The 15,547-nt window shown below is 38.8% G+C and overlaps 1 protein-coding gene across 5 annotated transcripts in view; it reads left to right on the forward strand.

Moving 5' to 3' along the window:
* The window catches only part of LMO7 (LIM domain 7), a 131,784-nt gene that overhangs the window by 72,109 nt on the left and 44,128 nt on the right, over positions 1-15,547 (forward strand). For 4 of the 5 annotated variants that reach the window (XM_059493250.1, XM_059493258.1, XM_059493259.1 and 1 more), the window contains 2 exons: positions 14,779-14,809; positions 15,199-15,312. In XM_059493250.1, the coding sequence (XP_059349233.1) occupies positions 14,779-14,809; positions 15,199-15,312 (145 nt within the window). Of the gene's footprint in view, positions 1-8,356; positions 8,400-14,778; positions 14,810-15,198; positions 15,313-15,547 lie in introns of those variants that run through there. The other variant, XM_059493256.1, reaches the window with a different exon arrangement.

Raw genomic sequence — 15,547 nt, forward strand, 5'->3', positions numbered from 1 at the left:
CAACACCAGGTCAGCTTCAAAGAGTGCAGGCTTTGAAGTAGAGAGCAGATGACAGTTATGAAAGGTTAGTCTTTAATGGTATTACAAAAGGTAGCTGTACAGGTTTCCATGCATTTGCTTATTAAAGTGTGTAATGCCCCAATCCTTATGTACAAAAAATAATTAGTGGGTAGTTTTTAGAAAACCTTGTACTTTCCCTAGTGGTAGAGGATACAACAGAGATTAGTTTATGACCTGAATTTCAAAAGCATGTGACTTTGTTTTTTATTAAGGTCAACACAGCAAGATACAGGGACAAAGAGAAGAGTGTAAGACAAATTGGGTATAGATGGTCAACTTAACACTCCTAGAAAAGAGAGGGCAGAAAAAGTTGTCTCGTTAAATATGGCAAGTTTCAATCCATTCTAATCTTGGTGCCTGCAATAAAATTAATAATTACCTGAGAGAGTAAATACTGTGATATTGTGTTCATTGGATAATTATATGCTTAATTTTTCAGAGACAATTGCTTTTTGTTTCAACGGAAGCTCCATTACTGCTGGTGGTGCTCACTGGCCAGTCTTCAACTTGTGAAAGAACTTTGGCAAGCCTTGGTTGTGCCCCTGAAACACAGGATCCTCTATGCAAGCTAAAATTAGCAAAAATAAAAATCTTTGTAAAGGAAGTGGAATTTAAAAGCAATTTTTATTTTTGTAAGCTGCTCTGTAATCGTGAATGTGTTAGTCAACTTATTTTTGAGGGGAATTGGTATGACACTCAAAATGAGTGCATATGAGATTTTACAAATTGAAAATCAGCACAGACTTAATTTAAATGTGCATTTATATACTTTAAATGGCTTGTTTACTTCACATCCTATCTGTTGATTTCTGTGCTATCAGCATTCATCAATTTTAATTAAAAGGAGAGGAAGTTTGAGAGTGAATTTGAGATGAGAGTTCATTTTTTTCTTTTTGCCAAGAATGATATCTCAGTATTTTTAATTTATTTTTCTTTTCCTTTTGGCTTTCCTTTTTGAAGGATTGCACAATTTTTGTTGGGAGCTTTATTATGCAAAAAAAAGTTCAAATATACTCACCTGTGTACCTATCCTGTGTCAGGGTTTTTCCTTCAGGGCCTTAAGTAATAACTATGTTACTTTTAATAATATTTCAAGTAATTACATGTTTGACATTCTGTCTGGAGTTCATGCAACAGTTCTGGATTTCTTTCCCTAGCAGAAGCTTCCAAAGAATCTTTCCTACCTGAAAAAAATTGGGGCACATATTTTTGCATGTATTCAATGTGCTGTTTTGTAAGGGAAGAGCTTAAAATGCAGTGTGGCAGAAGGCTTCATATCTGTCTTCTTTCTGAGCAGTAAATATCTGACTGTTGGAGCAGTTCTGAATCGGTCTCTCTCAATAAATCAGCATCCAACAGATGGCTGATTTGTTATTTCATGAACTGCTTTTGATAGTACTGATTTCCGTTACTAAAGATGATGCTTGCATAACTTACATGGCAGAATGAGCTGGTTTTTAGTATCTTAGGAAACTGGTGTACTGTCCTACTCTGCCATAAATGCATTTCCTTGATGGTGAAGACTGTTGCGTATCTTTATACCTTCAGTCGCTAAAAAAAAAAAAGTCTACAAAAGGGACTTCTATTAAGTTTATTTTTAAAATATATTATCATAGCAGGTTAAGTGGACCACTAACTGCATCTACACTGAAATGGAGAGGAGAGAAGAGAATACATTAGGAGAAATTTTTTTCATGGTATTTTCCACCCATTAACTTCATGCAGTAAGAAAGTGGTAGCCTATTGCAAAGCACTTTGAATGTTGTGTGGGCAATGTGGTCAACAGTTTGCTGTCTGGCAACCAAACCTGATGATAATGCTCAAGCTTATCATCCATGTTTACTATCTGTGGGTCAAAGCGTGAAGGTATGTTCACTCTGCTCTTTTCTCCTGTACTTTCTAGGGGTTACCTTCCTGTCAAGGAATAGCTGGGCTTTGCTGCGATTTAGCAACCTATTCCTAAGCCATCAGCAGAGATTGATGTGTCCTCTCCTCATTGGAGGATACTACTGGGTATTCCTCCTCCACACTGAGTTAATTTCTTCTTGTAGTTCTCTTAGCCTGCAGGTGAAAAGAAGGGGAGATCTTGGTAATTATTCTGAGTCTCACTGTTGTGTGTGTTGCTGATGAGACCGCTGAGATGACTTTTTGTGTGATTCTTCTGCAACTGTAATTTGTTTCAGGTAGAATTAAGTATAATCAAGAAGAGAAACATCCCATTAATTTTATTGAGCTGCCTTTAATTTTTCATCCTGTCTAGACTATCAGTCCTAATTGCAGGATGATGGTAAAGTCTTGGCTTTTCACTGAATTGTTAAACTATGGATATAGTGACAGCACTGCTGCTGTTGGGATTTCTGAATAAAATAGGGCCAAACACTTGAGATCAAAAGGGATACGTTCATAGACAATTCCAAGGTAACAGGTCTGGATGTAGCAGTTGCTAATGCAGCATGTGTACTGTCCCACGGGAAGCTGCAGTTTGTAGTAAACTGGCACTATTGACGTATTTTTCAGTTTAACCATTAGTTTGATAATCTTTCCAATGATTAAATGCAGTAATGATTGTGCTTCTCAGAGGTTTTGAGACACCCTTAGTTTTTTGTTAATTTTCTCTTGGTGATAAATAATGCCTGTTTTTCCTGTAGAAATTATGAGGACTGTTGGACAAAGAATTCATAGAATAACTCCATCAAGAGCCTGAGGGTTGCTTTTGTGTTTTATTTTGGCTCTGTGGTTTGATTGACTTCTGGGAAGGATAGCTTGCAACCACCATGTGTGTTTTAAGGAACCCACTTCTCCAGTGCTTCATCTGGCTGGGCAGCTGGTGAAATTGTGCAGATGGCTAACTGCAATTTCCAAGACTTGATGCATGTAGTATCTTCTTTCTCGTGAGAAGGAAGATTCCCAATTTAGCATTTACTCATGCACTCGTTAAAGATGTTGGGAATATTGCCATGGCCTCACTTGGAGCAGAATCTGATAGTTTTGTTCCACTCCTTCCCTACCAGCAGACTTAGTTGTAATAGCTTGTTGGAGCACTTTGGTGATGTCTTAATTGGTGTATTAAGCCTATTTTTTTCCTCAGTCATCAGTTTTGTGATACAAATTACATACTTCATGAGTACTGGTGAAAGAGCGGTGTGAGATCATCTATAGTTCCCTGGCTAGGATTGTTTTCCCATATCATTAATTTTCTTCAAGTTTTTATTCTCAGACTCCTCTAACTTTACAACAGAAACTCTTAAGTGACTAATAGCACATTTGGTTTCAGTTGGTTGGGATGGTCAGAATGAATGTAAACTCCAACTTCAGAGGTATATGGTCAGACTAGCTTAACTTCTCTCCTCCCCCCACCCCTCTTTTTTTTTTGCCTCCCACAAAAGTTTTATAACATTCTGGCAAAGCAAGTATTTGGACTTTTACCCATTCTCTCACTTTACAGTAAAGAAGCATTCATTTTTCCAACATTAAAAACTTGGCCAGAAAACCTGGCCCCAAAACGTTAATGTTTTGAGCAAATGTTTAAAATTACCCTCTGACTTGGCTGCTCCAGGCAGCCTTAAAGCACTGTTTTCTTTTGGGATGGAAAAATTGTTTTTCACCCAAAAAAAGCTAATTAAAAGAGGTAATATTTATCCAGTATTACTGATAGCAACAAATTGAGTTTATATATTTCAAATATCATAGAAATAAATCTGAAGCCATAAGGAACCTGAATAAGAATAGCTGAATCCTTAAGGAACTCCATTAATTGTGGATGTTTCAAGAGCTGAGGATAGGAGGTGAGAATTGCAGGAAATGTGGAAAATAATATATACTTGTCTTAGATCTTGTCTGTTCTCTAAAAGAAAAGGGACACGTTTTTCCTTAAGTGAAGTACACTTGGTAAATTTTTCTTCATTTTTGTATCTTGTTTTTGGTTTAAATTTTGCTGCTACTTCACGCCACATCTTCTGGGAGGGCTGGTTCAAGGCAATACATCCTTTTTCAGTGTTTTTTTTTTCTGTTAAGCTTGCATAAATATTTGACTTTGCATTAATTGAGGAGCTCTTTCCTGGCTCTAAGTATATTTTTACAAATGGAGACAGATCAAGAAAACATGGGAAATAATAAAGTTCCGTTGTATCTGCATATCTCATTCCTTTTGGACATATTTGATCACCTTAAGTTAATAGAGAACGAACTTTAATAAAGAGAAGTCAGGTTCAGCCTGTATTTCATACTCTTGTGCTCTGTGTGATGAGTGATGATGTTGTGCTCTGTGTTGCTAGGGTAACACAAAGAAACATAGAGAAAATACGGCAAAATTCCAAAAAGGAAGCATTTTCTTTTTTTTTTTTCAGTGCTTCTTATTTGCTCATGAAATATTTTGCCAGAATATTACTGAGAAAACCCAGTACAGTAGTTTTTTAAAGCTTTTAGTCCAAGTGTACAGACTAAATGAAATTATTCAGTCATGCAGTAGTGATTTACTTAAGGACAAATGCAGCATCACTTCATCTTGTTTCCAAAATCTTTATCATGGACTAAGCTGCTCTTACCTTGTACCTCCATTTCTTCATCTTTGCTCTGCATCTCTGTCAATAAATCTAATTTTTTTTATCACTCTTTCACAAAAGCTTTGCTTTTAGTAGTCCCCCTTTGAACTGCAGAACAAAAAAGCATTTGTTTTTTAATAATGTAACAAAACTTTAGAATGAAAAGAGGTCTGGTATATACACTGCCCCTATTCTCTGTTCTCCTGCGCAACAGTTTGGCCAGCACTACACTGGAATTGCTCTAGAGGAAGAAATGAGCCATTGGAAATCTTTGAAATGACTCCCAGGTTCTGTAAATTCCATGTATCCCTAAAATGCAGGGGGTCTGCCTCTTCTCCAGAAGATATAACTGTCCATCATATATATATATGTGGCATTTATGGGTCTTGGCTTTCCTGAGGAGATGATGACTGGAGTGGACTGAATCCTGGATTACTTTTATGGGCCTAGAATAGGACATCTGTAGCTTCTGCTGGTAACTCTGAGTCACCTGTGTGCTGAATTGTTTTCTGAGTATGTGTCGTAACAACAGCAGCCAAGCAGATGCCTATTTAGACTGGTGAAACTGGCTGTAAGCACAAGTGTGAACACAGCAATATCCAGTACAAGCTACTGTCAGTCATCTTTTGTTTTTTTTATCAGAGGATATGTTCATTGCCAAATATCTGATATAAATTATGCAGCATAGACTTGAGTTCTGGGTTTTCTTTTTTTTTTTTTTTTTTTTTTTTTTTTAAATACCCTGAGGAATTGAGTAAACCTTGCTTTTGAGTTTTATAAGCTGTGGTAAACTGTTTTGCTTATACACAAGGCACTTCTGCACCATTGCTTGTTTGCTTGACACAAGGATAACAAAGGATTACATTTACTGGCTCTTTCCCTGGGCATGGAGGGAGGAGATTGAATGAAGGAGATTGTTGGGGTGGATTTTTCCTCTTCCCTGTGTACAGAGGCTATAAAAATATCTCTCTCTGAGCAAGCAGTGTTGTATAACCTGCCAAATCCTAGCTCTTCCCAAGAGACCACCTCTAAATGCTTTATCCAAATTGAACAATTGTGTTAATCCTGGGGGTTGAGTGTAAGAGAGTGCACATAGGCAGTTGCTAGGAGTACTTGGTAGATGGAAAATTTTTTACCCTAACATACCTTGCAGTGATTTGTTTATTCATACCTGGAGTTGGTACAGACAAGTCTCATCAAGGCTTGGTGGGAATTAATGTGGTCAGTATTGAGGGCTATTCTAAAAGTTTACTTCTGGTGTGTGTGTGGAAACTGGGGATGTTGAAATATTCCAGTTAGGTGTGAGAGTTGGGAATAAAAAGGACAGTTGCTTTGGAAATACTTAATAATGGCAAAGAGGCATTAGGTAGTAGAGAAAATGAGTTTTGGTCATGTCATGAAAAATAATGCTGTGAGTTGGCATGGTTGCTGCCGCTTAGCTGAAGCAAATAATAGACTTTTTACATAATTTTTTTTTATAATGCTCTTGAACTATTTTTGAGCAAGCTAGCAGCTGCATGTTTTTGTGGTTTTGAATATATTTCTAAAAACTTACAGGATTGCTTTTAATTTTCTATTTTGATACTTACTTTTCAAGTGACTCCCCAGATATACCAACTATTTGTTTTGGAAAGATTGTTAGCCAAATTATACATTCCTCATCTTGACTTCTCTTGAAATTAATGTACAAAATTTAAACAACATGGTCTAGATTTGTGTGGGGGGATGAAGGTCAAGGATCTTTAAAACTAAATGCAAGAGAAGTTAATGTAGATAATGATCCTGATGATCAACAGGATGAGCTCAAGTATGTTGATTCTTGAGGTACAAGGAAGGAGTAAGGTAGAAAGGGGGGGGAAACATTTAATGTAATCCTTGTGCAAAGGTCAACTGAAATATGTACAGGCTTTTAAAAAAGAAAAAAAGGCAGCAGGGAGATAAAAGGAGAGATTCAGCAAAATCATATGCTCCAAATTCTAAATACCAAAACTTGGAAAGAAGTAAAAACCTATAGTATATGCAAGTACTGACATTATAGCTATCTATCAATTGATCTAAAATACTGTGTGCATTAAAGTGTTTTTTTTTTTCCTTGAGAAGGAATTAATTTCACCTGTGAAATTAAAAAAGTCTTCTTGAGTGTGAACAAAGTGATTTGAGATTTGATTTCCTAACACTCTGTATGAGCTGAGAGTCAACTGCACACCTTCTAATACTTTGTGCAGAGTCCATCTTTTCTTATAAAAGTCAGTGGATATTCTTATGTTTCTTGGCCAAAGTGTATGGCATGTGACCACTAGATTTCAGAAATAAAATGCCTGCTGGGTTTTTGGTTTTTTTGTTTTTTTTTTTTTTTTTGGTAAGTGCCAGTCTAGATCTGGAATTGGAAGTATCCAATAAAGATTGGCAAAGCATTCTAGTTTTTTCTTGAAAAAACAGTACAAGAGACACACAGTTGAATTGTAATTAGTTAGTGAAGCTGATGAATTTTTAGAGCAAGTTAGGAATAGAGTAAGAAAAAGTCACAAAGAGGGACCAATCGACAAATCTACATCAATTATTATCAATTTTAGGACAATTTGTTTTGGAAACTGTCTCAGATATCATGCAGTCCAACTTTAATTTTCTTTAATAGAGCTTAATATTTGAGCAGGAAGGTGCACGATCCTATCAGCCTCCTTTTTGCCACTGCAACAACTTGCAGCGTGTGCTCCACACCACTTGCCCTGCTCACCACTCAAACAAGAGCCAAGGACTGCTCAGGTTATCATTGAGGCTCTTCTGCTTGTTTTTCTGTGGGATTTATTTTTATTTTTGTTTGACAGGCGTGCCTTCTTCCCTACAGGATGCTAGTTTTCTGTTTGGGAGGACCTCTAGATTGGACTGGAGTATGAGGAAACTGGCAGAGATGGACCACCCAGGGAGGGGTTGGAAAAGAGCATGAGGAAATGGATAATGTTATCGTCTGGTGACTTGCCGGGGTTGATGCACTTTTCTAGAAGTGCCTGTTTTTGTTTTGATAAGGGATTTCAGAATGGTGTGGAGGCATAATGGGTGAGATCAGCAAGGAAGCACCATGCTCCAGAGGCAGTGTGAGAAGACAGGCTCTGAAGCCATGGATGGTGATGTGTTCCCACAGAGGGTGTTGGCTGGCTCTGTTCCCTCTCTGCCTTTTCCTTCTTAAGCATTTCTCCTCCACCCCTCAGCTTTAGGAGGTGGGGGCACAGGGTGGAGACAGGCTGCTCATTCATCAGGGCCCATGGAGCTCCTTGCTGTCAGCCAGGGGTTCCGTAGGGGCACGGAGAAACGCTTTCTGCTGACATTTTATACCTGACTCTGTGCTGCTGTGATGTGAGTGGCATTGGGTCTGGTGGACATGTTGCTATGGAAAATGCATGTGCTTTTTGTAGTCAAATAGAAAGGTGTGTTTCCAAACGCTGTTCTCTAACTCTGCAGCCATAGCCTGGCTGGTTTATTTCCAGCATTCTCAGCAGTGAACTGTGGCTCTCGGGTTTGAGTATCAATTTGCTAAGTCCAAGTGCTGGAGGAATGTCCTCATGTTTCTGTACCCATGCAGCAACCACATCTTCCACTGGAGCCTTTCTATTCTCAGCAGCACGTGGGAATTCAGTGAAATCCGATAACAGCAATATTAATAGCAGCTGAGTAGGTGGCCAAAGAGGTTGAAATTTAGCACGAGCCCGCTGCTAGTTGGACAGGCAGCGTTCATCTCCTGCGCAGCAGCACCCGGCGGGGGTGTGGGAGTCCTTCAAATCCCCTGACATCCTCCTCAGAACCGTAAGTGCAGCTGGTCAGTGTAGGGCTGGAGAGCCAGGAGCTCAGCAAGGAGTGGGGAGTGGGCTTTTCTGCAGCCAGCTGGTCTGCTCCAGCTCCCAGGCCAGGGTATGGCTCTTCCAATCCCTTCAGAGGGCATCTTGGAGGTGTGTGACTGCTGCCTTGATGGATGGAAGCTCAAAGGGAGAACACCAGTGCTGCTTTTTAAACCGCAATGTATTCAAGCCTTGTGTTTGTGAGATCAGTAGTTCAGAGGAAAGGACAGAAAACCAGATTGGCAGCTGTTTCTGAAGTATTCATCACCAAGGGATGGGTTTGGCACTGGGCAGGGTGCATTTGTCACTGCCACATTCCTTTCTATCAGTGGGAGTGTCTCTGTTCCTTCTTTCTCCCCGTAAATGGGTTCAGATTTGTCTTATCATTTTGGACAGGACCACATGTATTCTTGGCAGCTAACCCTGATTTTGGGGAGAACAGATCTCCTTTCAAACTTGCTTCTTTGTTTGTTGGTTTTGGGTTTTTTTATATTTTAAGTCTTCAATCGATAACTATATTTAAATATGTTTCTGTATGAGAAACAGACCCTTCTCTGAACAGGATGCTTTAAAATTATCTCCAGAATTTTGCTCAGACTTCTGGTATCTTGGATGTGGTCCTGAGCTCCACATTGTTCTTCCTGGAAAATAATAAAGTGAAGTGTTAAAGTAGATTTGACATCACGAGTTGCTAGTTGCTGGAATTTAATACATATAAGGATTTAGGCAAACAAAACCGTATCCTGTGTCAGAAAAATAAAATCCAAACTATTGAGTTTATTGTTTAAAAAAAATTGAAATAAGTAAAAAAGAAAAAAAATCTAGCTTCTTAAAGTGCACTGCTCTTTTGTATTGAGGCACTGGAGTGGTGTCTGTAGATGTTAATGGATGTGTTTTGTAATTGGTTAAACTCTAGTTCATGATTTCTTAAAAGTACGGTGGCCTGCTAGCTCCTCTAAGGTGTATGATTGTCTACAATTAAAAAAAAATATTTTAAATGCCCCAAAATGCATTAAAATAATCTCAGCAGGCTTTCCTCACTCCTTAAAAATGGGAAGCACAGAGCACCTCTGTCTCAGGGTCATCGCATGGGCGTTCTCACGGTATTGGTGTCTGGAGCATAGTCCTCCTCCACCAAGCCTCCAGCCTGCTCCTCTGCCACGGTGCTGGTGCAATTGCTTGTATGAGCATGATATAAAACAGATCAGCAAGCTAATTTGGGGGTTGAAAATGTATATTAGGAAAAACCCACAGAAACAGGTGTAGCCCTCTGGCAGCATGGAACAGCAGTGTGATTCAAGGTTGTGTTGGCATAACCACGGGGGCAGCAAACAGGAGTGGCTGGAAGAGAGAGGGGACGAGGAAATCCTTAAGCTAGAGCTGCTGCCAAAGCCTTTGTATTGTCAGGCTAGGGCCTTGGTGACTAATTCTGCTGTTTAACCTTGAGCAAACAGTGGAGCTGAGAATAAATTCCTTGAGCTGTGGCTCAGCCTTGTGCTGATCTGCCGTGTCACTTTGCTTTATTCTTGTAGAGTGGTCTTTGTTGGAGAAACATGTCAGTCTGGAAGCGATGTTTGTCAATATGTGTTGTGTTCAAATGTAACAGAGATGTTTTGTCTCTAAGCATATCACACATCAACAAGTGAGAGCTATTCCTGTCCCATTTGTCTTTCTTCTGTTTGCCCAAGGATTGACGTAGATGAAATGATTTATACAGAAGGCATTATTTCTCCACAGGTGGTTGTTCCACATCTTTTTTCATCAGTGTTCAACTCAGATTTATGCGGTTGTGCTTCACCATTACTGTTATAATATCCCCCACGTGTTGTTGTCTTGTGGCCTTTAGACTTTAGAGATATTTTCCAGACTGGCTAATCTTGAAGTTGTATGTAAACTTTTATTAATACTGCTGCCAACATTTAAGGTTCCTGCTTTGTGAATCAGGATTCTACTTTTACAATTTTGAGACCTCTTTGTTAGCTGGAATTTGATATTGAGTTTAAGATAGGCAGATTGGTGTTGGGGTTTTTTTTTTGGGCTTCAGAATGAATGCTTAAATGCTGAGATTGTGGCAAGAGCAGACAAAGTATTTACAATAAATTTTTCCAGTAAGATCTTAACTGCTGTACTTAGCAGCTTTCTTTGCTTAGTTCAGGCGTCTTTAGCAAAGTTGTATTGTTAACAAAAGGAGATAAAAAAAACCTGTGGGAAGACAGAGAAGTTAATGTTTAAAAATACACAAAGTGATTTAGTAAATAGTGTTGCATTGTCATGTGAGGAGGAACTGAATTATTTCAGCAGATTAGTTTTAAGATGCAGCCTTGGCTGTGCCCTCCTGGGCAAAGCTGCAGCGCACATAAAACTTTCAGTACAAAGGTATTCACCTATTCAAACCAGAAATTGGATTATACCAATAGTCATAAAGAAGATGATTAGCATCCACTGGGCTCTATGACATCTTTGAATGAAAACAGGAAAAAGCAGACTTTCACAGTAACTAAATGTAGTATTGGCATTTATTTGCATTGACAAAGATACTTTAGCAAGTGAACTACCCCATCAGTTCCTAAGTTAGCTGTTGTGTGAGAAATGTCTCTGCAATCAGTTGTGTGTGCACTTCAGTGCTATAGGCTTATGTTTTAAATAAGGCTATAAGTGTCCCAGAGTGTTTGAAAAGCTTTAAAACTACATTGCTGAAGTTCTTGTACTCCATCTTCTAAATAGTTTATTCAAATATAGTGTGAGAAACTGGGTGTTGAAGCCCTGTGTATTTAGAGCCAGGATTGCAAAGGGGAGTTGGAGGTGAGAGCAGGAGCTTGCTGTTAGGTAACAGTTTGTCAGAAGAGTTGTAGGGTCATGCCTACTCTTACAGAAGCAAAGAATTTGCTATGCTTGAGGCTGGTGACTCCATCTTGTCCCCTCCTATGAACCATAATTGTTCAGAGTTATACACAAGACCCTAGATGAATTATTTGCATAGATTGCACAGTAGTTATTTTATTTTTATAACACCTCATGAAGAATTTCCGTGTACTGAAATTATTCCATTTTGTGTTTTCATTTACTGCAATTGAGTTAAAAGCCTTGGTTTTTCGGTTTTGATACTCACAGGGAAAATTAATTCATCCTAAAAGCTCTTCAGTTTGTAGCACACTTCTAACCAATAAGTATTTACACAATATATATTTTAAATTGAGTATCCTGGAAGGGAAATAGGCAATTGCATGTGCAATTAAACACAGATGAGCTCGGACAGATTGTACATATAAAAGGCTTTAAAGGCTCTTATTTCACACAGAGAATGTTAGCAAGCAGATCCAAACTACGTCTTCTGCAAGTTGCGTGTCTCAGAGAAGATGTAACTGTGAAATTTGTAGGTCAGAAATTAATTTTAAGACTTTTCAGTTAGGTAACAGCCTTGCTTCTTTAATCAGGATTTTTTTGACAAAAAAAAAAAAAATATATATACCTATCATTTAACACAGATTATGGGACAGTACATTCATCACTCAGAATCATCCTTTTCCTTGGTTAAGCACCATCAAATAATTAATACACACATGTAAAAATGAAGAACAGTGTTCTAGATCAGCAGGGTTTTTCTTGGATTTTTTCCTCTCCTCTTCTGCTCAGGCTGTGTCTACTGTGGCAGGTTGTTGAAAAGGTTTCGAAACCAATAGATGCAGTTCAGAGAAGGAAAATAGCAATGCAAATGAAGAAACTTCATGAATGAAGAGTAAACAACTTGTTTGCTTGCTTCTGTTGTTAGCAGAGTAAACATGAATGAAGCAGGGTCTCTCATTCAAGTCCGTGAAATATCTCCCTGCCTGCATTTTTGGTCTCAGGCTGTCTTGTTTACCTGAATGAACTAAGTTTTGTTTTGGTTTTAGTCCAAATACACAGGCCTAGTGTATTTATAGTTATTTCAGTAAGAAAATTTTATTGAAATATAAAGACAACTAAATATTGCTCCTGTGGCAAAATGGTTGACTGAAATTATCCCAGAGAACTCAAGGAAAGCAGAAGTGGATATCATTGTGTTCAGTCTTGTAGCTTTGGCCTACTTGAAGGCTGGCAGCCTTTTGGATACATGCTCCTGCCAGCTAAGGGCAGAGTTTTCCACTCCTCACTGGGCTGCTCAAGTTTGGGAGCAAAGTTTGGGGCATCCTTAGCAAGGGTCTATGCTTTTGTGATTGCAAACAAAAGCAGAAATTCTAGTAACAAAAGGCACTGAGGGTAAAGAATGCTAACCTAAAGAATGCTCTCTACTGAGTATGAGAAGTGTAATGTTGATGTAAGAAAAGTTTTCCATTCTCTGCTTGGGAAATCAACCGGTCTCTGGTAGCACATTAGGTCACAGCTATGGTGTGCCCTGCAACATGGATACTGGCAAAAAATTTAGCTTACTGGAAAAAAAAAAGTGATTTTTTTTTTCTTCAAAAATAGTCTTGAGTGAACAACGAATAGCAATGGATTTTGGAAGGGATTAAAGAACAAACAAAAAAGTGTAAATATTTCACATTAAAGGAGGAGGGTTCTTCCTTATCGGTGTGAAAAAGGTCACTGGCTACAAAGCCACAAGCATCTCTGGCATGAGATACTAAGGAAGCTTCAGGCAAGGACTGTGGAGGTCAGACCCAGCTCAGGACTTTGTGTTCCTGATAGCCTGATTTCTTTATGATCTGGGGATGGGCAAGGCAATTACAGCCACTGGGTGGGAGCGAGTGCTCTCAAAATAGGAAGAAGGAGGAGGAGGGAAGGGACGGTCTGTGTCCCTGATGGTTGTCACGTCTCATTGACCATTCCATTTCCGTGAAGAGTGACAAAGCCGTGTCCTCATTACACTAACTCCTAACGGTTTCCTTAATGGTTTATTCTCCTTTTTTTCCTGTAACCTTTGGCTAGTGTGTTTCTAGACAGACAGAAATGGGATAAGTACCTTGACACATTATTGGTCTGGCATGTTAAGGAGTTCTGAATAGGTTTTTCTGCTACTGTATGTGAAGACTCTGCTTTTCTGTTTGAACCCTTTTGCTGTGCTGTGTGTGAAGTTTGTAGCTGAACCAGCTCCAAACCAGCATCTGGGGTAGGTGAAGAGTTGTTTGGGTGTATTTAAACCATTTGCCCTTCCATAACTGCTGTCACTGCATGCAGCAATGTTGTTCAACCACTGTCTGCAGTCCAGCCCTGAATATTTACACCTGGGGACTAAGAGGCTTTTGGAGCCTTCCATTTGAGAAGTTTCTTCTTTTTGCTCTTAAAATGAGTGACAGGAGAACAGGAGTGTCCGTTGGTACACTTCCAAGGTGTGCTACAGACTGGGAATATATATACAAATGTTCCCTAATCTTAGTGATTGCATATGTATTTGATATTTTTTGAAAAACATGCATTTGTATAAAAGAACCCAAACCCATCTTTTCAGCCCTACATCATCTCTCTCCAGATGTCCCAGTTTCAGTTTTTCATTTTTTGGTCTGAAAAGTTTACTCTTGACTAAAGTGCTTTCTGTTGTCTAAGGCAAATACTTTAGAAAACAATACAATTGGGGGAAAAGTTACAATTGAATCTCCTTTCATATGGAATTTACAATCTGAGGGCATTCGGGCTGGAAAAGAGAAGGCTCAAGGGAGACCTTGTAGCAGCCTTCCAGCAGCTAAAGTGAGCCTAAGGAAACCTTGAGAGGGACTTTTTACAGGGGTATGTATTGATAGGACCAAGGGAGAATGACCGAACTGAGAGGGTCAGTTTATATTGGCTAATGGGAAGAAATTCTCTACTCTGAGGGTGGGGAGGCACTGGCATGGATTGTCCAGACCAAGGGGTGGATGCCCCATCCCTGTAAGGGTTCCAAAGCCAGGCTGGATGGAGCTTTCAGCAGTGTGGTCCAGTGAAAGGTATCCCTGCCCATGTCAGAGGGATTGGAAGTGGGTGATCTTTAAGGGCCCTTCCAACCCAAACCATTCTATGAATCTGTGATCTCCCTGGCTAATAGCAGCTATATTTCCCAAAGTCAACAGCTTGTTTTCTACTTCTGTTTTGTTGGTAACTAAAGGAGAGCTAATTAAAAATGCCTAGAACCTTCCTGTGGACCTCTCAGAACAGAAACTGTAATAGATTGACTAGCTTCTCATTTTACATGTAACAATTGAAATAGTACAGAGTTATGACTGTATTTAAAGTGGAATGCTTCTTATTTCTTTTGGAACAGTCATAGTTGCATATTTTATATTGACTGATAATTGGTCTTGAAACTTTTTATGCCTTGAATAATAATTGAATTTTAAGTCAGCAATTTTAAACCATTTTGTTTTCTTCTCTTTTTCTCATTCTCTGCCCTGCTTCAGACCAGAGGAGACCAACAGAAGAGTGAAAAATGTAAGAGAGTTGCACATTAATTGTGATTAATTATTTTTAAATGTTTCTGTTTATGGTACTATCCTATTTACCGTTCTTTTCAATTGTTGATTTATCTGATGCAAATTAGTGCCACTTTAAAGTGATCTCTATGTGCAGCTTACTTTCCCAAATCATTGTAATAATCGAAAACAATACTTACATTTGCTTGCTTGAGATATATGAGATGCATCATGACGCTCTTTAATTGGTTTTGGTGGCAATCATGGCTAACACTGTGTGCAAGATTTTGCAGTGCATTGTAGAAACATCTCTAACAGCATGCTGAGATTCTTTTACACTGGCACATGGCATGAGAGGAAAGTAATTAAGTTTGTATTCAGGGATTTTTTTTTTCTGTTTGTTTTTAGGTTTTGATTACATTATACTGGCTTGGGAGGAAAGCTCAAAGTGACCCTGATTATAATGGTCCATACCTCAATCTCAAAGCATTTGAGAAGTTATTAGGGCAAGCATTGAGTAAGGTAAGGAATCCAAAAAAGGAAACTAAATTAATAGATTGAAGTTTATAGTTTGTTATACAGCAGCAATTCTAAACAGTCTCTTGAGGGTTTCGTTTTCTTAGTTTGGAGAACACAGTAATTTGTTTTGCTTGCTATCAAGTTCCATAGGAAAGGAATGATTTTTAGCTCAGTTCCTCTGCAACCCATATGAATTTCAGAATACATCTGCTCTAATTGATGTGGTAGATTGGGAAGA

This window comes from Ammospiza nelsoni, chromosome 2 (genome assembly GCF_027579445.1).
Source record: "Ammospiza nelsoni isolate bAmmNel1 chromosome 2, bAmmNel1.pri, whole genome shotgun sequence".
Taxonomy (NCBI): Eukaryota; Metazoa; Chordata; class Aves; order Passeriformes; family Passerellidae; genus Ammospiza; species Ammospiza nelsoni.